Raw genomic sequence first — 21,092 nt, 5'->3', positions numbered from 1 at the left:
ATGGTGGAGGAAGTAGTTTTGGTGGTCAAGCTGCTTTTGCTCCGGCAGCAATGGTGCCTTCATCATCGCCTCTGTTATCACCTTCTGTTGCTCCACGCATAGGAGCCCTAAAAGAGTAGGTGATGGTCGTCAAGATACAAATAAAGATCATCACTTTGGCTAGTGTATGACATTGTATAGTTAAGCTTGTGTTTAAACTCATCAAAATCCATGTTAATGAAACTTTTGGTCATTGAAAGAGTTGATCATGTCCAACTCGGTTGCTCTACGTTAGAACGTTCAAACTTGAGAACTCAAAGTTGAAAGTTGTTTCAATATACACACATGTATATTTACGATTATTTGGACAATCAAAATGTTGATGTACCATAAAAAATTAATTTAAAAAATCTACCTGAACGGTGAGAAATTTGTGGGTGTTTATATTGGAATGAGTGAATATTCGGTGATTGAGTTACAAATTGACAATTATTTCAGTGACCAAAAGTTACATTATTCCCGTGTTTCATAAATTGCACGATTGTAAAACAGAAGGGTATTGGGTTTCTCCTGGTCTGACAGTTTCAAGAGGATTAGCTACTCTGGCACATTGCAGCTCTGATACATCTGGTTTATCCTAAAATGTTTCTGTAAAAAAGAAAATGAACACTGGGTTCCGTCAAAGCATCAACCGATGAGAATATTCAAGAGTAACGGAGAAGTTCTGAGCATTAACCAGTTTCTTAAGTTACCTATTACATACTTGCTACATTTCACTGATTTTATTCTGACAAAAGTAAACCAAAAAAATGCAATAACAAGGCCAAAGATAATTATAAGAATTGCACTTGATAATTTTCAAGCGCGCTAAGAATATACATTGTATCATTGATACAAGATTTGCAAAGAACTTTTCCAACATCAGTAGAAGTTCGAGTTCCTGTATCCGTCACAGCTATCTCTTCTAAAGGTGTGTCCAAGCAAAATGTGGGTTGTTTCCGCAACCTGAACCAGGAAAAAAAAAAAGAGCCAATGTGAATTATACGGTTTCAAATCTCAAAAGCAATGAATTATTCATTATTTAGATCATTTATTACCGTGATCAACTGGTTTAGAATGTCTATCAGTCCTGTGCAATATAAACACAAAGTAGAATAGTCTCCCTAGGCTGGAGGCAGTGGACGCCGGCAAGTTGGACATTCCATCTTTATATCCATCCACCTTTGTAAGCAACCAGAGTGGAAGAAATGATCGCATGGCGTCACCTACAGGAAAGTTCGTAAATCAGTTTTGTAGATTGACAAAATGCATACCACATAAGATAATCATTCCAAAGGTGTACCATGCAATCACTAGAACGCTGCGTCACATCTATTGCAGTCATGCAAATGACACAATCTGGAGTTTGAGTAGTATCCTGATCAGATCTCCTGTGGTAGCTATATTTCTCAGGAAGGATCTGCATATCATAAAACCAGACTGGAGTAGTCAGAACAAGCTTAGATGAAAATAAACAAGTTATAACAATGTAACCGCACTTTCTAGAGGACTCACACCTAAACCAAAGTCAGAAGGTTGCTACTAATAGAAATGGAGTTACTAGCATCAATCCCATCGATGAGGGAAATCCAAGTAGATATCAGCCATGCAATATTGAATTTTACAAGGAAGCCTTACCCCTGCATTAACGCAGAGAGGCTGTTTTTAGGATTTGACTCATGAGACAGTCTTACCCTCTGGGGCTTGGGCTCTTTAGAAGGCACTCGTGTTTGAAACTATAGCAATCAGGTGAATGTGTGTGCCTTTACCCCATTCTGATAAAGCACAAAAGAACTAGGCAATAGCAATGAGTTAGATCTGCATCCAACCTGATGAGGAATGAACCACCGGGACCCAAGATAGTGCTGTAGAAGAAGAACTGATGCTTGCAGGCCCATGAACACAGAGAGACAGATACACCAACTCTTGTCAGGTTCTATGCGCATGAAATTGTTAGGGCAACCAAACACATATAACGGGACTGCTAACCGAGCAACAGTCATGCCTAAAATGTATTGAGGATGTAAAGGTTTTCTTGAATCACGAACTACATTGGTGATGATTTGAGGTATCCAAAAAGAGTACATAAAAAGAAGAATAGGTCGCATAAAATTGTGAAGTTGATACATAACAAGAATGCCTCCCAATAGAATCCCATCTGCAAATAGTTTTAGCAGTTGGACCAATTAGCCTCTACAGAAGAAATTGCATAATATACATGGACATAGTAAGAAGTGTCTAGCATGAAAGCATATATAAAGAATTGAGAATAGTGAAATCAAATGGAATTGAACAATAATGGAGGGAGAAAACAACAATCATTGCAAGCTCTCACTGTATCTGTCGGTGAGGTTTGAGACTTTGAGGAGGGCAGATGGGTGAGCAACCCTCCCCTAAAAATTCAAACTCCCTTGGGTTATAAGTTACCCATAAATTCATGCTTAACCCCACCTATTAACTCCCTTTTCATTCTTACCCACTATCCTAGCAAAAAGTCTATTTTATACTCAGATAATGCACAGATAAATCATTAAGATTAATTACGCTCACAATAAACAGTTCATTTGTGACATGTTAACAATGGCCTTTTTATTCCAAACACTGTTAATAGACGCCTGTTACACCTTTAACTGTGGCCCTCATTCCCTCTTCACCCAGGAAGAAAGGCACCCATTGTGCATATTAAAAAAAAAGCATTTTATTCAAAAGTGATCCAAAGTAATTCAAACGGGATAGTTGAGTTCTTTTTAATCACATAATGAACCTAATTTTACTGAACGATATAATAAAAAAAAAGCAAGAAACACCAATAACATGCAATTTAAGTGTTTTCTCATTTTCTGTGACGGAGCACGCGTATGAATATTTTGTGTACCATGACTTTATGACCTGGGTACATTAGTTTTCCGATACATCCAAAAATTTGAAAAGATAACTTGACAGGTAATGACAAATGCTAAACTTCATGTTCCCGAGCAATACTTACAGAAACGGCTGTAAAGAACTGATAGTTCACGCCTCATTGTGTCCCAGCCTTCACCACTATTCATAGGCCTGCTAGCCTTCCATATGGCAAGAAGATATCGCATCTCAAAGATTGAGAAGACTACAAACTTGAAAAATGCAGCAGTTGCGAATGCATTAAATAAAGACTCTGCAAGCAAGGAAGTAACGGTATCAATACAAGGGAGGCAGAAAATTATACAACTATACGAGGCACCATATTAATCCAAAATATCTAAAAGTATAAAAGAAACTCAAGCAAATATATATAATTTAACACTAATGTGTCAACAAACTTACCAACTAAAATTCCGGCAGTCAAATGTAAAAGGCAAAGATAAGCATCCATGATAGACTGTTGTCCGATCATTAGAATCGAAACTTTGGCAGCCCCCTGGTCAAGGTGAACAAGAACAATGACTTCTAATAAAAATCATATGATGGTTAGAATGCTAAACAAAAATTGGTGTACGTTAAAAACATCAATGAGAACCAATTGTTGCTTATATCATATGTAAGGAGTAAAAAATTCTTACTGATTGAGTGTTGCTATGCTCCATTTGTCGAATCAGTAAAAGAATTTGAAGAAAAGATACCTGATGAATATAAGTCAAGAAAAGACCAACCTCGTTTCCAGGTAAGAAATGTCCAAAAACTGATTCTTTACACTGGGAAGTGGGAACAGAACCAGGAGTAATAATATATAAAAGGATACAAAAGTGACCATTAAGGTATAGTTCACAGCCTTATTATAGTAGACCTCAATGTTGACAGAAGTAGCATTTAATGATAAAGGTGAGATGCAATCCCCGTCATCATCCACTGTAGGGCTCTCCATCAATCCTTCTAGATGATAGCGATCATGGTCTCCATCTACCAGAAGAAATTCAACAAGAAAAGAAAAAGAACTTGACTCCAATGCCATTGAATGTTATATTTGATTTAGTAGTATTGCCAAACAGAAATATTAGATTCAATGCACACTCGAAATGAGATCGAGCTTAGGTGATACTGCATGATTTTACATGCATTTCAACCTCAAACCACCTAAAAAAAAGGATTTCATATTATGGGATGACTCAATGTACCATTTTGATTGGACGAGATGTGTGAAACCTGAGCCGCAAATTCAATATTGCAATGTTTCTCCATCTCATAAATTGGTGCTGGAATAAGATTAAAACCATCACAATGAATATAAATTTTGAAGTAGAACAGAAAGTCATGAAGATATATGAAATTTACAAATTTTTCGTCTCCATATTTTATCTTGGGGAGATTCTTGAAACACCTGAGACGAGAAGACACCAAGCTGTTCAAAAAATGCCACAAGTTAGAACTTCCAACACCCAAGCAAAAGACAATAAAAGGCAAAAACAAAAAGATTAACATAAACTTTGATCTAAAGCCAAACAACATATCCTCAATTGCAACTATTTCTTCAAAGAGAGACTGAATTCGGCAAAACTCAGATAGAGTTTAACCTCATGTGACTTAGGTGCATATCCCAACTCCAAATCATCCATCACAGTAAAAGCAGTGTGGTGACTCAATTAGACACTGATTTCTATGAGACATGTAAATTAATTAAGTAAATGAATCAATATAACTGATAAGGATATCTCTCATGTCAGCTTTGCAAGCCAAAAAGACCAGCCAGATAATAAAATAATGCAAATTTAAAGCTCCTGCAGTTACCCAATGGACTAGCTGTTACTATGCTAAACTGGATAGCAAAAACGTTACGCCAAGGAAAATATAATATATATGACCAGCAGATCTAGCAAAGAGCAGGAGAAACAATATAGAAAGTTATATCACAAATCTATGTACTGCGATATGAATACCAATTGCATGTAAATCTTATAAAATATAGGAAGAAGTACCATATGATAGGGATTTGATAAAATATAATCTTCTACCTGGCCCAGCTCCGCCTCTTTTTCACTGCAATAGTGCATGAAAGTTAATATTTGAGTTCAGAAATTATTAGTATCATCTCCAAGAATATAGCAGAATGAACAACAGAGAAACATGATATGAAAATTTAAAAACTAGAATCATTCATCATCAGAAACTAGAACAAAGAAAGCTAGAATAACTGAGCATGCAAGATGCTGCTTTGTGTAACTTGCACGTCAAAGAGGGGTAAAGTTGTATTCGGTTGAACACATAAACTATGACAGAGAGAAAAAGAATGTGAACCTAGGAAAAATTGCAACTTAAATGAAAGTGAAAAATTTACCAATAAAATACATCTAACACTTCATCGAATAACTGAAATGTGGAAAACTAACATAATTAACACCCCTCAAGCTAACTATATCTCCGGTATGCTCCCTAGTAGTTTTGAAGTCTAAAACATCAAGTTCCAATCTGGGATTTGTTTTGAAGTTCTAGACAAGTTCAGTATTATCTATGTGTATTGAAGAGATCTAGATGCATCATTTTGAGGTGGGAATACAGCTCCTTCATCAAGAAAATATGAATAATTGCGTCTAAATTCCAACAGAGAATTAAGCGAGGAAAGTCCCTTTAAACGGACAAATGTTAATCTATCCAGCATGCTCATTGGCTCCATTCACTGTTCTTCCGTAATATTCATATCCCAAGGACAGAAACATTAAGGGACATATCATCATCATCATCATCGCGATCATTATAAAAGCCATTATCTCAAAAAACATTGGGTTAAAGGATAGAAAACGGAGTCCACACTTTTAAAGTTAAAAGAAGATTAACATTTGCAGTTTTGCACATGGAAATGTAGCTAACAATGGAAAATTCAAGGAAGTTACCCATTAGCCACCATTCGAAGTTGTCGAAAGGGCCATATGTATACACCTTCTACCCTGATTCGAGCACCGCCAACATTACGTTCATTGTCAAATACATCATGGAAAATTATTACACCCTGTTATCAATGCCATGAATAGTAATCAATACATTTTTTATGAAGAAATAAACAAGCCATCGTGACCATATATTAAATCAAGAAATTACTTGAGGTGTTTGTGGGAGAAGTGTGCAAAATAATTGTATACCAAGCAAGAAAGTTCTAGCTGTCTATTCAGAAGGCAAATCAAAACTAGATGATATATAATTTGTTTATAGAATGCATCCACTGATTTCAAGAAAGACATAAAGACATGGAAAACCTATCGAGCATCACTTTAATTTAACAAGAGTCCACTTACCTGAACATAATGAATGCCCGTTATTTTTGTCGGTGAACTAACTAATTCGATCACAGAAGTGCCACTGGATTTTTGAAAATCCGTAAACTTTGATGAGCTATTCGCAGAATCTAAAAATCTCCAATTACCTGCAACTCACATGTCCACGTTAAAGAGTGTCAGATGGCCATAAAAAGATGAATTCACTCAATGAATTTATCATTAAATGATTATGCTCTTAAACAGATAGTTGACAAACCTCTGTAAGTTCCTGTTATGTTCCATGCGGAAAATGGGCCCAATTGATTTTCATCTTTTCTAATAAAAAGCCACTGCAAAAAACGATATGATAACAATGGAAATAATGAGGTTCATATAATCCAATATCATCTAGCAATTTATAGACTATTAAAAAATATCACCTCTCCTATAGCACAGTCTGTTGCAATTTCAAAAATTACATCATTATGCTCTAATTTGAATACACGTGGTGGATTCCCGTTGATGTTCTCATAAACTCATGTAGCCGACCCCAAACTTTTGGGATAAAGGCTTTGATGATGATGATGAAATTATTATGCTTTAATTTGAAACAATACTATGTTACCGGAAGAGTAACAAGTCCATGGTAATGGTGAATCTTAATTTTCCTTTTTCATGCATGAGACAGGAAGGAAAGGAAGGAATGATCATGTCTAAATCGGAGAGGGTACTATCTCCACTCATCCAATCCAAACGAACAACTACTGGGATAGCACCACTTAAAGTTTTCGTCATTTTAAAATCAGAAACAATATCTAATTGTTTCTATTTTTCAGCATTCTTCATAACCAATCTTTACTCCTAGCTGCACTACCACGTTAACCTCCATATCTCGTCTACTAGAACTGATTGTCAATTTGTCATTGTACTTCCATTCACGATGAAATTTCATCATACATTCGAAAATAGCAAATGTAAGATTTTGTAAAATTTCCTCCAAATTTACACATGTACAGCAAAAAGACCTACTAGAGCAGCCTTCTGCAGTCAGAGTCCACAAAATTCACTCAAAAAAGCAAAATTTAGCCATCAGTAACTCACTATATGATTAAGGAACTATAATTAGCATAATCAACAAAAACATAAATTAACAATATTTCCCTCCACTGCCAATCAGACGCAATAAAAAAAACCGTAATTGAGCACAAAACAAACTATAAATTCCAAAACCAACCTCGTCTCCCCATGAGCGAGCCTGCTCCCTCAATGGCCTGAGCCCCACCACCGGCTGCAGAACCTCCAAACAGAACCATAACCCCAAAATAACGCGAAACAAAATCCCTAAACCTCTGACACTCTGAAACCGCAAAAACCCCAAATACTCCAAGTTAACCATATCAACCCCCTTCAAAGATCAAAACTTGTTAAATCCAATTCTCTTTCAAACCCACTTGTTGCTTCACATAAAGATAAACAAAGCGAGGGTTTGCTTCAATTGAAGTCAAACATTGGAACTAACAACCCAAATAGAAAGTGAGTGCTCAACGACTATCAATTCCAAAACCCATTTAACAAATCATCCAACTAACATAAGCAAAGGAAAGGCCTTCACCAGAAATTTACTAAATCGACAAAGAAACCTGCACCAGTGGTTGGATGGTTGACATGTCTATGCTATATATTAAAGAGTTGACTGCTTTCCTATTTAAGTCGTTTTTTTTGACAGGGCCGTTAACGTTAAATCTCCGTGAATTACGAGAAATTCCAATTTTGAATTTTCGAAATTATTTTCAAGGAAATATAAGATTATTAAGAATATTTTAAGGGGGAAAATCGAAAACGGTGCGTTTTAGTGGTGCTTATACCCTTTTGTCCTCACCTTCTCCCTCGCAAACTCTCGTGGGTTCTCTACTTCGCTGTGCGCAGCAAAGGAAACAATGGAGGAGCAATTGAAGGGAACGGTGACGCCGTTGGCTTCTCTATTCCCCGTAGACGAAGCTCAAAAGGCAGTTCAGCGCGTGCAGGAAGCAATTTCAGAGAAGGAGAAAGAGCTCGACCGCCTCAAAGGATTCATCGCCGATAACACTAACCTCGTCAACCTCGTACAGCGGCTTCCTGATGAGCTCCACCACGATATCATGGCAAGATTTCTTTCTCTCCTTTGCGTATAGATCCTCTTTCTGCGTCCCGACGCTTATATGTAGATTTCTGGTCAGTCTCGGGAATTGGCTTTCTATTAATCCATGATTTTGATTGCTTACGAGTTTTTGGGTCAATTAGGAGTTCGTTTTTATTGTTCGGTACCTGTATATCCCTCTTGATCTTCTCCGTTGTTACGACTGAGTCTTTTTTGTAGTTGTTGATCTATTGTAGGTTCCTTTTGGGAAAGCAGCATTCTTTCCTGGTCGCTTGGTGCACACCAATGAGTTCATGGTAAACTGTTTACCAAATGTTTTTAGTGTTGATTATCTTGACTCTTGAGCATTGCTTCCTTTAGATGCTGGGCATCTAAGAAAATAATTCTTCCAGAACTGGTTTCTCTTATAATTTTCGGTATAATGCTCTGCTGGAGTGTTCATATCTCAGAGTTGAAAAGTTTTATGAGTATTTGGCACTGATTCAGTGTGAACAAATACTTCTTGTTCATCAATATCTAGTTCAAGGATCATAACTATCTTTGCTCTCAGGTTCTTCTAGGGGAAGGATACTATACGGAGAGAACCGCAAAGCAGACGGTTGAGATTTTGAAAAGAAGAGAGAAAATGCTGGACTCTCAAGTGGATTCTCTCAAGGCCAATGTACACGATCTTAAAGCTGAGGCATCTTTTTTCGATACTACAGTGGCGGAAGCAGCGGTAGGTTAAGCAATTCATTGTATATAAATTTCGCTTTGGACGTCTTGGATTGTTCATAAATTTTGAAATTATTGATGTAGTAATCTGGATTTGATCATTTTATTCTATTGCTAACAGGTGACACAATTGCATGCATGTAATTTGCTGTCTTTTTTTTATTTGAAAAAACTTCAGTACCATATGACTAGAGTCTAGAGCACTTAATTTTATTCCGATGTTACATCTGCTGCCAGTATTGGTCTATATTTGGGGGAACACTTTTCAAAACTGCCAGATATGTGTTCTCTCTCCAGGCAGGCGTCGACAGTTATCTTTTTAACACTTTCTATCAATGTGTACAACAGGAGGGTCTTGTAGAGATAAGAGAAGATTACGTGGAGGAAAGTTCCATTGCAGAGCAATCTGAATTAGGCAGGTTTCTTCTCTTGTTTTGTGCCAGTATCCTGCTCTTGAAAGTTTGAACTGCAATAAAGTTATTGAGATGTATATGTAATTACAGATTGGTAATGTCTGCTTCTTTGGTTTCCATCTCTATTTGTTTTTGGAGACTTTAAACATAGCTAATCTGTGTGGCTTAACCGGTGGTTATTGTGAGGCGTATGTAATTTCTAATTTCCTACTAGATACTTGTAAGATGACATAGTAGCTGTAAAAAACCCCATAGAATGTAAATGCCACTTTTGCAACAAATTCTGGTGTGAAACAAATCAAACCAGTGCATTTCTCTTCAAGTTATTGTAATTGAGTGGCTTATATTTATGTAATTTTTTCTTACTTATTTCTTTCTATCAAATTTTTCTATTATACTGGCAAGAGATTGGCACCATTTTTGCTTCTTATTCTTGCAATAGCTATATAGGGAGAAACCGGATTCTTTTGTTTCTCCTATTGTTGCCTCTTTATTTAGAATTTAAGGTTGCAATTTTATCTTTGATGCCTAGCAAACCAATATTATTCTGGTTTGTGTGAAGCAGACGGTACAAAGGATGAAGATGAAGAATATAAACGCATGATGTCCAGGCTGGATGAACTGGAGAAGGAGGAACTTGCAGCTGAAGGTGAGCAGACTGATGCATCTGACAGTGATGATGAGAGTGGGGAAGACGATCATCTTACCACAACTGAAAGTGAAAATGAGACCTATGACGATGAGCAAGCACTTGCAGTGGATGGTGACAATCAGAGTTCTGAGTATAAGCAAACAAAACCTAATTCTGATGAGAATTCAAATCAGACTTATCGGAATCGCAAGGTCAGATTTTCAGAGGTAATGCAAGGATTTTCAACCTTTTATCATAATGATAGCTATTACATTATATTTGTGCGTAGAATTATTCAGTTTCTCTCTCATCAAATAGGAGTCCTTGACGAAGCAACCACAGCAGCCAAAATTTACAAATACAACAGCCAATGTGCTCTCAGATGAGGTTCAAAGTCAGATAGATTTTAGCAAGAATTCAAATGTAAGAGATAGCTGTACTCATTTTCATTGTTCAACATTTTTGTCTGTGATTGGTAGTTGATATACTGATTTAATCTTTATGTTTCTACAAGTAACTGATCATAGAATTTTTAAGTGCAGTGTACTGGATTGGCTGGGCAACTTGCATCTACAGGTCAGTCTCTCTGCATTTAGCTGTTTTACTTATGCCGGACTGTTGCATATACCATTAATAGATGGTGAAACTCGAAAGCAACACTCACAATCCCATAATAAAATTTAGTTAAACAAGAGAAATTGAAATTAATTCAAAAAATCATTCATGTGATATCACTTACGTTAACACTTTTTCCATTTCAGAGCCATCTTGTGCTTGTGCCTTGTGGACGGTTAAACATTTATGTGACCATTTTTGCCCGCACAAGGGTAGCCCAGTGGACAGGGGGGGATACACCACATTTAGTTGTGAACTCGGACATCTGGGGTCCAATCCCACCTGGTGCAGCTCAGATTTAATTGCCACTAGGCACTAGTAGTTTGTGGTAATTACTAGAATCTGGGATTTGCTTTTACTGCACCAATTTCATTGTGGCTGGACATCAAGATAAAAGAAAAAAAATAATGAATATTGCTTTTCTAAGAATGGTTGTCTCGTCTCTTTGACAAGGCTTCTAATCACATATCATTTTCCTTTCAGTGTTCAGTGTGCTCATATTATGTTTAGGCCTTGTATTCAGTGCGTTGGCTTTAAAAATCTTAAGGTCATATAAGGTCTTCAATTATGGTCATATCTTTGGAGGAATTTGAAAGTAGATGGGGAAGGGGATTGATTTGGGTGGCCCATACATGTACACCTTTGCACAGAACAGGTGGATTTAACTGGGCCACTTGTTGGAACCAAACATCTGCAATATTGAGAAGCTAAGTTTTTCCTTACCTTTCTTCTTCTCCAAGGGCAAGATTAGAATTCTTTGAATCCCATTAGCTTACATTTGTGAGTACATAATCCTAATACTTCAAAATCGATTTTGATTTGCGAAATATCGAACTCATGAACCTATCAACTATCAAGTCATTGATGTCTACAGTGTTGTAAGATTGTATATGCTATCGAGATTGATGCAATCGCAGGCACCCATGATTTTGTTCTGTCAAAACGACCTCTTGTTCCTTCCATTTGATTATTCCATTGTGTTGTCAGATGAAAAATCTAGCAGCAAAAGCTTGGCACACAAGCATTCCATTTCTGCTGAGAAGTCCTCAATGCTTCCTGAGGTGAAGGAGAAAGTTGAAGCATTGTCTTTATCAAGAAATGAGGTATATGAAATCGATGGAGAACTTGGGATTTATCTGTACCTTTCTATCATAATTTTATGTATTTTCTTGCCAAGCCTGCATTAAAGGGATTAAGTTTATGCATTGCTTCCTGGCTTCTTTGCACTAATTTATGCTTAGCTTATGCTATATACAATACAACATACCATTTTTAATTCAGATTTCTGCATGCATTAATGTCAATAGTTAATTCCTTCTAAAAGTCTGCAGTACATGTATATAGTGGATTGAAAGGATATATATCTTGAAATTATCAATTGATCATGACTCTATCTCAGTGCCTTATAGACAATCTGTTGAACGTGTCAAGTTTGACATACAAGTACTACGTATTTCTGAACAGTAATAACAAACATCCTATTTCCATAGGTGCTAGCAATGTTTGCAAAAAAGCTTAAATAAATGACCAGCGGATAATTCGACCATATAATGCTCCTCAGCACTACTGCACTTGCTTAAGAATCTTTTCAGTTTCTGCTTAATTTAACTGTAATTATTTTCACAGGTCCCTGCGCAGCTGTCAAAATCTGGATTTGACAGTCGCAAGGTACATCTTTACTCTTTTTTATTGGTGTTTGTTCCCCAGGTTGTTTGGGCTATAACTCATATAATGATCTTAATGATGTCCATCTTGTACAAATGCTAAATTATTTAGTTCGTATTTTTTGTCATATTTTATTGATATTTTATATTTTGCAGGCTTTTACGGGTTCCATTGTGGAGCACAACCACAATTTGCAAGTGAATACACAGGAACAAAGTTCCTCATCTTCACAGGTAATGTTGATCCAACTTTTAACCATAACTTCTTTGTTTCTATTTTGTAGAAAAGGCCCTTATTGGGCAAGGGGTGGGGGAACAGGGGAGTCAGGACTCGAATCCTGTACCTGGGTGATGATGGACAATCCCGGCCAGCAAGAATAGAGGCTGATGTCCTTTTAGCCACCTTTTTTAAATCATTACTTACTATATGCAATACTTTGTTGATTGATTTAACTTCTAATTATGGTTTTGATCTCTGTAGACTGCCGGTTCTGAACCGTCAAAGCCAGTTTCTAGATTCAAGATGCAAAGAAGGTAGCTGCGGATGATACTGAAATGCATGAAGAAAGTGGGAAATTGGTACTTTGTATTTTGAGAATTACATGGACAATCACCAGTGTTTCATCATCACATCAAAGCCGTAATTTCAAATATCTCGAGTCAGCTGCATAAATTCAATATCGTTCTGGTGTGATATGAAATTCCGGATCAATCGTCATGTAACTATGCTGCCATAGTTAACATATGAAGTTCACTGTGATATCAACTGTGATGTGAATGTTGGCCGTTTATGTACATCTGCCAAGTTTTATTAGTAAACATGTCAGGTTTGGTTTTTCTAAGTTGGGTTGTACAGTTGTTCTGTTGGCATAAACCAACTGCAATGATGAAATTACAACTGGAAAGAAGAAAAAAAAAAGAAAAAGAAAATCAATTCCAAACTTGAAGAAACTCCCAACAACTCTACATATATGTAAATATATAGCCTGCTGATGAGAAAGCAGCAATCCCACACTTCATTTTTTATTACTTTTCCTAGGCGGTGCACAAGGAAGCCCTTTGCTTTGCCAATAACTCTTTTAGTTTCTTGAGAAGCTGAGGTGTAGAGTAAATATAATCTTGGAAGGAATTCCTCAAATCCCTCAACAAAATCTTGTTGTCACTGCCAGGGCTGACATTCAATAGCTTTGTGAAGAGATCCTTCCACAAATCAACATTCCAATATCTGCAGACAATCAGACCAAATTTGCAACTTCAATTCAAGTCAATTGTAGAATTCAGTATATCACCACCCCGTAACTACAAACAAAGCTCGCCAAACGCAAGATCAACAGATGTGTACAGTTATACAAATTCAGAAAAGTGTTAGGGCGCAAGGAGACCAATAATATGCAGAAATATAAGAAGTTACCGTTTAAAAGATGATCTGGGTAGGTAAATGTAGCCACCATCAAACGATGCTTTCTTTTCAACTTCCATGTAAGAATTGTGGAGCATCATGTGCACGACAACACAAAGTCCATATGTGTCTACCTGTTGACAAATGCCAGAAGGTTTGATATACAAGTCAGTCCATTGAAGTAGTAACTGTGCTACTTTTTTTTTTCTTGCTTGGAGTTCAATGAAACTGGCAACTGCACTTGAAAAAATACTGCATGAAGTAACAACTGACCTGAAATGTCCATGGCTTTTTCTCTTGCATCTCAATGCAACGAAAGCCAGAAGTGCGGCAATCTCCTATAAATTCTGTGTTTTCAGGAAAGAGAAGCAAATCTATTCCCCTCCCCCAGTCAACAAGGCAAAGACCCTGCATGACAAAACTCTAATCATAAAAAGTTCATCCAAACTTGGACTATGATTGCAAGATTCAAAAGCAATTTACCTGATCATTCCAAGGGCCACTTCGGTCGGCAAACCCTTCTTCTGTGAGCTCTTCCCTGTCAGGATAATGAAGAATCAAGATGCTGTGAATGCAGTTTCCAAAAGAAAATGGTAAAATGAGGGGGGGTGGTAATAATGCTGTAATTACAGAGTTTTTCTCAGTAAATCAATCAAAAGCAGGATTTCAAGATGACAAAAAATAGTCTTTGGCATTTGGAAATGAGAATCATCATGTACATGTCCATTGTGATGTTCTAAACAAGTGAAATAATTCCACAACATAGGACTTGTACCTAGCATAGCGAATCAGCAAATTATCAGGCTTGAAGTCACCATGGATTATGCCAACACCATGCAAAGCTTCCAGCATGTAACACATCTCTATGGTATAGTACATACATAAAACTTCTTCCATGGATTTTCCCATAACCACGTAAGAATTAATTACATCCTGCACAGCTTTACCCGGCAGCATAAATTTTATAGACGACTTACAAGCATAAGCATAAGCATATATGATATATGAAAAAACTACCTGAAGCGTCCCCTGAGGTAAATAGTCACAAATGAGTATGCTGCAGTCTGAATATAGATGCATTCTGTGAGCAAAACCAAAGCTTGATCTCTGAAACAATTGGACAAGGATAAGAAGTACCTATGGAACCAAAGGTATGAATGAAATACTGAAAAGGCAACAGGAAAAGTATACATGGTGGCCAGAGATGCGCTTATCTAGTTGACGATACATGTGAAATTCCCAAGGAAAAGCCGGCTTTTGTATCTGCCAGAATCTTTCACATATTACAATAAAGTCCAGAAAGATGTGAAACTGCAAACCTTAAAGAGAGAAGAAAAATATGAGATGATAACTACCTTTAATGCCACAACATCATCAGGATTGCTGTCGACATAGGCTTTGAATACTTGAGCAAAACCACCCTGCCCGGCACAACCCTTGATCAGGTACTTCTTTCCTCCTACAAAAATTAGAATACGGAGTGAAAGTTTGGTCCCATGCACTTATCTTCACAATTAAAATGATAAAAAGATGGAACAAAAGACCAAATATTTTCCACCTGACACACACAACATTTGAGCACTATATCATATATATCTCCCAGACATTCTATTTCCATTTCACACTTTACCTTTGTTAATCTTGGCAATCCAAACATAGACAACTGCAAAAGGCTTGTGCTATTATTCAGAGAATTTAACCTGATAGAGTATTACCTATCTCTATAATCTTATTTCTGGATGAATTCTTCAGAGAAGATATGGGGACTTTTCCAGAGTAAGCTTTATTACTTGAATGGTATCCCTGAAACAAGAACTAGCATAAGACCAGAGTCAATCTACTAATCAATGAAGAATCAAGAATGATTGGATTTTCAGCCTCACATCATATTTAGTTATTTGAGGATTCATCTTCTTCAATATGTCTTTCATGGTGGAGCTCGACCATGGATTAATAGAACTCTTTCCAAACTGAATGGAATCACCACTGCAAATCTGCAAAAAAAAAAGTGAAAAAACAATCTCCTGTCTGCTTAAATATACAAATCTTAGCTAAATGAATACTAGAAGTCTAGAACCCAGGAAAAATGAAAATATATTATTATCAGTGACCAGGAAGAAATGGACATAGTAACAAATAGCTGCATGTCTTTATATTGCCAAGTTGTCATACCTCATGTGGTGAAAAAGCACGGATCCTCTCTGACATTCTGTCAAAAAATAAGGTTTGTGCTCCTTTCAGTCTATCAAGAGGTTCAGCTTTCCTACAAATTCATCAATTATAACATCATTAGAACAAGTGAACTGTCGAAAGGAAAAAATCCAATTAAATCACAGAGGAAAAAAAAACCAAAAGCACATTAAAGCAGAGGAGGAGAGAGACCTTGAAATTCCAATCTGGTACACCTTATGTGCATCCTGCCACTTTCCTTTTGCTTCGAGAAACAATGCGTACCATTCATAACGCAAAGAGTGGTCTAGACATATCTTGTTCTCCTCCATTTCTCTATAAACATCGTCAAAATCTTCACGACCTTCCAGCTAAAAGCACCAAACCAAATTTAGCCATTAACAATCTAAACCTAGGGCCACCCACCACCACCAAAGAGATTCATATACGCGCACACAATCCCATAAAAAATATTAAATATGGAGACAAGAGATTAACCCCAAAGTGAGAATGGCCAAGACAAATCTTGCCTTCCCCCATTTCTATGAAAGCCCTTCCAATTCCACACCTCCAAATAGACAATCCAGCCAAATTAAAATAAATTTATCCCTCAAATACCCAATCAAACTATATATGCGTGTCTGTTTGTGTGTTTCGTGGATGCATTCCTTGCAAACACAATAAGAAATTACTATTGAATACCCACCGGCTACAACCAGCACATATCCTAACCAACAAAGAATTGTATCCGTTGACATGTAGAAGAGTTAAAACCTATTATATCTATCTTGTGTCCCTGATAAGGAGAAATTGAAAGTGTGCAGCTTATACTTTTAATGTAGCAACCACAGTAATAATGACTTTAGGCTACTCGGTTCAGCATCTCAGTAAACCCAACAAACCTAATCGCTTTGGCTTTCACGTGTGCTACCATACGACTACCATAAAATTTCTCCAAAAGCACAATTCAATTGGGCGAATTCTTGAGGAGATCAGGCAAATCATTTCAAAGGAGCAAACAAACAAAACCACATTAACCCGTCAAATAATTTGAACCCAAAATTCAACTAATGGAACACTCAAAACTGCGAATGGAATAAGTAAAACTAAAGTACTGAAACAAAATCGAGTTCTAAAAGGTATTCACTAACATAGAGGAACCAAATCTTGAGAAATCTGGTGTCATTATGGTACTTTGCGTTGTGCTTGAAAGTTGCAATACAGGCCGAAAGAAGCTTGTCGAGATCCTCAACGGAGATAGAATTTCCTGATTTCCATTCTTCGAGTGCCTTCTTGATTGACCTGAATCCCAACCACATTGTCACTCCATATCACCGAACTTCAAAAGAAAACGAAACGAAAAATCAGAACAATTAGACGGAAATGGAGGAGAAGTACAATAGCCATGGCAAGAGGGGATCATGAGGAAAATCAGCTGGCTCTGAGTCTCCGGTGACGACGGCCATGTACTCTATGCGTTGAGAGAGATGAAAGAGAACTGATGGTCTTCGTCTCTACCCTCGAAGGAGAACGAAGCGCGGAAATGGTTGCTTTTCAAATTAATCAGATCTAGTTAACAGTGGGCCGTCTGAAAATATTTGAAATGGGCCCGGCCTTTGAATCACCTGGTAGACCCAATTTATTTCTTCAAATTTTGGGCTCATAATTATCTTGATTAACCTTGGTCAATAAACTACATGGGCTTCATTTCAGGATTAAAAAGTCCATTGGGCTTAACTGGGCCGAAGATCATTGTTCGGTAAAAACTCTCTCATCCATCCTTCCATTTTTATAATTGCTTATCCATAATTATATATTAGTTTTCAAATTAATTGATTTTCTACTTACAATTACAAAACCATAAAATTAAATTATGGTTGATTTATTTATTTAAATATCAAATTGTTTTGATGGACACACTTCTTCACAAACATATATATATAGACATATATACATAAGAAATTCTCCTATGTGGACCAAAAGTGTGGACCAAGTTTGTGGATTTGTTTTTCAACCATAGATGTGGTGGGTACCATAATAAATGTGTGACCCCCACTTATGTTGTGATTGATTACAACCATTGGATTTTGATCTACAAACTTGGTCCATACTTTTTGGTCCACATAGGAGAATTCCTATATATACATATATATCTATCTCCGTGTGTGTATATATATATATAGAGCGGTACTCTAGTACGGAAATGAAGTGCAAGATTCATCTAACATCATACACGTGCGGGCCCCATCTCGTGTGGATCCGCACTTACACCAGTGTATATAATGTGAGTAGATCACGCACTTTAAAGTTTACATAAAGTGTGAGATACCGCACTTGAGCACCATCGTGTATATGTATGAATACGACTCAACAATAACACAACTAGTCTCTATAATCCACACAAATATATATATGTATATACTCGGTAGTCTCATAGTGAGACAAAACATTTATCACCACAACCACACTAAATCAGGAAAAAGAATGAAAGACAAAGGGCTATACTCCACATATCATGTGATGTGAGTTCTTAAAAATATCATTTCCCAATATGGACGATCATGTGTTAATTAGTCCTTTTCAATGATTTGTGACTGTTCTTACTTTGCAGCCTTCCATCATCTGCACCATTCATCAAATCGAACGGTCATCCAAATAATATATCAGTTCCAGACTAACTAAATAACTTAATTACCAATAATATTAAGATTTTATCCCACATCGGATTGGTATAACCCAACCGAGTAGCATATAAGTAAAAGTCAAGTATCTCTCACACAACTAAGGCGTTTTCTGGGTTTAGAAATCAATGATGATGATAAAAAAAATAAAAAAAATAAAAAATAAAAAAAAAAAGAAGAAGAAGAAGTCGCGCTAGCTTTTTGTTCAAAACGGACAATATTGATTTACAGTGTTTTGGACAAATTTTCTAACAATTAATAATATCATTTTATGTTGTCGATTAATTTATGCTTCTTTGGTGGCTTTCAAACAATTGGATTATATACTTGGTTATTCGAAGGTTTGATGATACTGATTATAATAGTGGCTTAAATTTTGTTGGATTAGGAATGGTTGAATGTCATTCAAATGATGTTTTGATAGTAACTCAACAACTAATTTTTTAACACACTAATTAATTGTTGTCATTTGTATATAATCCAACTTAAAGCTTTGATTAAGGTGAGTGATTGTATTTTCCTTCACTACCTTACACATTTTTCATTGCATGTGATTTAGATGAAATTAATGACATTCAAAAGTAAAATCATGAAAGTATTATTATACATAAATATTGATTGAATAAGCACTTTAATTAAAACTTGTTAAATTTGGGAATTTATTTCTCTAAGAAAATTCAATGACTCAAACAACTATATAACCGTTTGGTTTGTTTTCTGTTTCTCGTGTTTTTTTATATTTTTCGGAAAATATATTTTTTTGTTTTCTATTTTCAAGTAGCTTGCAGTTATTATCATTTCTTATGTTTTCTAAAATGGACAATCAAACGTGTTTTCAGGGTTGTTTTCTATTTTTCGAAACATGAAAACATAAAATGTATGAAAAGCAAACATACCAAATATCCTCCTTTCCACTATGTGATTATACCGTTATATATATCTCAAAGAAATGTTGCATGTACAAGATGATAACTATATATACATGTTTTGATGATGTTGATTTCATTAGGAAAAAAAAGAAGGGTATTTGGGAGATGCCTAGATCGATACAATAATAAATATATATGTTGCACATCCATATATAGATACCAAACAATGTCTCATATGGAGATCAATCATCAAAAAATGTACAAAATATGATTAATTAAATTGAAATTTTTTATTTTACTATACATTAATAGGGAAACCTTTTTTTTTCCCCCCCTTCAGAAAGCTATATGTACCCTGTATTGGGTTGAATTATTGGCAGTGTGGGTCTGGGTTAATTGGAACTAGGGTTTTGGATTGTTTTCTCTAGCTGGGTAGTGATGACAACATAATAATCACCAGCACAATCAATTATTGGTATTTTGAGGACCCAGTTTGGAACATGTATGTCTCTGTCTACAAGAGGACCACACCCATGTCCTTTTTAGCTAGGCTAGAATAGTAACAAATATGTCATTTTGAAAGATGTTCCCTCTCATGGTCCCTAATTAATCCATACAACCCAACTATATAGACCCACCTTGGTTTACTTAGACAATTGACCTTGAACTATTCCAATATATTCATGAAAAAAATTACTCGTATTGGTGTCTTTACATGGCTAAAGTCTTGGCGATGGTTTCCTCTAGTAATAGGCCACTTAAATGGACGTATTCGGTGGTGTATATTAGTAATGATGATATATAATATATATATATATATCTCACAGTGAGTCCGTGACAAACATTTCTCATCTTGGAAAATGAAAGTTGTTAAGGACGGTGAACAAGAGTAGCCAGTTTTGAAAGATGTCTACGAATAAAATTACATATCGGTTCGATCGGCATAATTCAGTCGAGTGGTTTATAAGTAAAGTCTAGTTCATCTTATATTAAAGACGTGTTTTTCTGAGCCTAAGTAGTATTGAAGACGGGTCATGAAGAACAAATCCGTGCAGACTTGTAACCTATAGAATTGACAATATTTTCAATGTGTTTGAAATTAGAAGTTCGATCAACAATAGAATATCTTACAATTGTGGCCACTGTTGAATCCCTAGCTTGAAATTTTGGGTTGGCCGGTTCGATCAAGAAAGTAACCGATCGAGTATATATATATGAGGAAGTAGAGACCAGGATATAGGGTTCCATGATCTCTGACAAAATGATGTGATATATATACTACTTAAAAATCTAAATACCCTAGTTCTCACGTTGTCGGGTTTCTTCTTCACTTTGAATCGTCACTTCAAAATAAATAAATGTCAGTTATTGTACATGCTTATTTGTTTTCATATTTAGGTAGGTCCAAATGTCCAATTGATGCATGTTGTCTAGATTTATAAAAAGATATCTCTCAATCTATTTATTGTATGTGGACTTTACACAACCACTTAGATGATAGCCTAATATTTAATGGTGAATATCTTTGCGGTCAAAATGTATAAATTCGAAAACTCTTGAGTTCCATTCTCATTGGGAGCGGGTTTTTACCCAAATTATCATGTCGTCTGATTAGAAACTT

At 36.2% G+C, this 21,092-nt stretch overlaps 3 protein-coding genes across 8 annotated transcripts; 1 reads left to right on the top strand and 2 right to left on the bottom strand.

Annotated features, from left to right (window-relative positions):
- Window positions 1-653: 653 nt before the first annotated feature.
- Window positions 654-7,852, bottom strand: LOC119983138 (transmembrane E3 ubiquitin-protein ligase FLY1-like). 2 transcript variants are annotated; one of them, XM_038826822.1, is made up of 15 exons: window positions 7,414-7,852; window positions 6,457-6,529; window positions 6,219-6,346; window positions 5,820-5,935; window positions 4,944-4,968; window positions 4,267-4,333; window positions 4,110-4,187; window positions 3,737-3,894; window positions 3,558-3,617; window positions 3,322-3,415; window positions 3,005-3,172; window positions 1,848-2,176; window positions 1,322-1,438; window positions 1,077-1,244; window positions 654-984 (listed from the first exon to the last, which is right to left on the bottom strand). In XM_038826822.1, exons 1-14 carry the CDS (start codon window positions 7,573-7,575, stop codon window positions 1,143-1,145), a joined length of 1,677 nt encoding a protein of 558 aa, XP_038682750.1. In that variant the 5' UTR covers window positions 7,576-7,852; the 3' UTR covers window positions 654-984; window positions 1,077-1,142. The 2 variants fall into 2 exon arrangements, with proteins under 2 accessions (XP_038682750.1, XP_038682749.1); XM_038826821.1 differs by having other exon boundaries at window positions 4,908-4,968; window positions 7,414-7,851.
- A 209-nt stretch (window positions 7,853-8,061) lies between these two features.
- Window positions 8,062-13,193, top strand: LOC119983038 (RNA polymerase II subunit 5-mediating protein homolog). 5 transcript variants are annotated; one of them, XM_038826689.1, is made up of 11 exons: window positions 8,063-8,320; window positions 8,553-8,612; window positions 8,867-9,034; window positions 9,379-9,445; window positions 10,009-10,301; window positions 10,393-10,497; window positions 10,617-10,650; window positions 11,677-11,792; window positions 12,316-12,357; window positions 12,510-12,587; window positions 12,835-13,193. In XM_038826689.1, the coding sequence occupies exons 1-11, from the start codon at window positions 8,117-8,119 to the stop codon at window positions 12,889-12,891; spliced, it is 1,224 nt and encodes a 407-aa protein (XP_038682617.1). In that variant the 5' UTR covers window positions 8,063-8,116; the 3' UTR covers window positions 12,892-13,193. The 5 variants fall into 5 exon arrangements, with proteins under 5 accessions (XP_038682618.1, XP_038682619.1, XP_038682621.1 ...); XM_038826690.1 differs by lacking the exons at window positions 12,316-12,357; window positions 12,510-12,587; window positions 12,835-13,193 and adding an exon at window positions 10,836-11,017 and having other exon boundaries at window positions 8,062-8,320; XM_038826691.1 differs by lacking the exons at window positions 11,677-11,792; window positions 12,316-12,357; window positions 12,510-12,587; window positions 12,835-13,193 and adding exons at window positions 10,836-11,017; window positions 11,173-11,662 and having other exon boundaries at window positions 8,062-8,320.
- On the bottom strand, window positions 13,123-17,457 carry LOC119983037 (mitotic checkpoint serine/threonine-protein kinase BUB1). Its single transcript, XM_038826688.1, has 14 exons — window positions 17,320-17,457; window positions 17,073-17,223; window positions 16,135-16,292; window positions 15,925-16,015; window positions 15,636-15,746; window positions 15,468-15,555; window positions 15,108-15,211; window positions 14,944-15,015; window positions 14,770-14,859; window positions 14,528-14,685; window positions 14,236-14,290; window positions 14,026-14,160; window positions 13,765-13,886; window positions 13,123-13,578 (listed from the first exon to the last, which is right to left on the bottom strand). The coding sequence occupies exons 1-14, from the start codon at window positions 17,385-17,387 to the stop codon at window positions 13,389-13,391; spliced, it is 1,593 nt and encodes a 530-aa protein (XP_038682616.1). The 5' UTR covers window positions 17,388-17,457; the 3' UTR covers window positions 13,123-13,388.
- Window positions 17,458-21,092: the final 3,635 nt, after the last annotated feature.

This window comes from Tripterygium wilfordii, chromosome 17, assembly GCF_013401445.1.
Source record: "Tripterygium wilfordii isolate XIE 37 chromosome 17, ASM1340144v1, whole genome shotgun sequence".
Classification (NCBI taxonomy): Eukaryota; Viridiplantae; Streptophyta; class Magnoliopsida; order Celastrales; family Celastraceae; genus Tripterygium; species Tripterygium wilfordii.
The sequence above is the reverse complement of the archived record's forward strand: the minus strand, read 5'-3'. Positions and strand labels throughout refer to the sequence as shown.

Excerpts from the sequence above, each read along its gene's own strand:
- LOC119983138 (XM_038826821.1), bottom strand. The coding sequence starts at position 7,575 with ATGGTTAACTTGGAGTATTTGGGGTTTTTGCGGTTTCAGAGTGTCAGA. Across the intron at positions 3,173-3,321 it reads GACTGCCGGAATTTTAGTTG|AGTCTTTATTTAATGCATTC; the intron begins GTAAGTTTGTTG and ends CCTTGCTTGCAG. Across the intron at positions 2,177-3,004 it reads AGTTCTTTACAGCCGTTTCT|ATGGGATTCTATTGGGAGGC; the intron begins GTAAGTATTGCT and ends AACTATTTGCAG.
- LOC119983038 (XM_038826689.1), top strand. The coding sequence starts at position 8,117 with ATGGAGGAGCAATTGAAGGGAACGGTGACGCCGTTGGCTTCTCTATTC. Across the intron at positions 12,358-12,509 it reads CTGGATTTGACAGTCGCAAG|GCTTTTACGGGTTCCATTGT; the intron begins GTACATCTTTAC and ends TATATTTTGCAG. Across the intron at positions 12,588-12,834 it reads AAAGTTCCTCATCTTCACAG|ACTGCCGGTTCTGAACCGTC; the intron begins GTAATGTTGATC and ends TGATCTCTGTAG.
- LOC119983037 (XM_038826688.1), bottom strand. The coding sequence starts at position 17,387 with ATGGCCGTCGTCACCGGAGACTCAGAGCCAGCTGATTTTCCTCATGAT. Across the intron at positions 14,860-14,943 it reads AGCGCATCTCTGGCCACCAT|AGATCAAGCTTTGGTTTTGC; the intron begins GTATACTTTTCC and ends CAATTGTTTCAG. Across the intron at positions 14,291-14,527 it reads TTGCTGATTCGCTATGCTAG|GGAAGAGCTCACAGAAGAAG; the intron begins GTACAAGTCCTA and ends TTATCCTGACAG.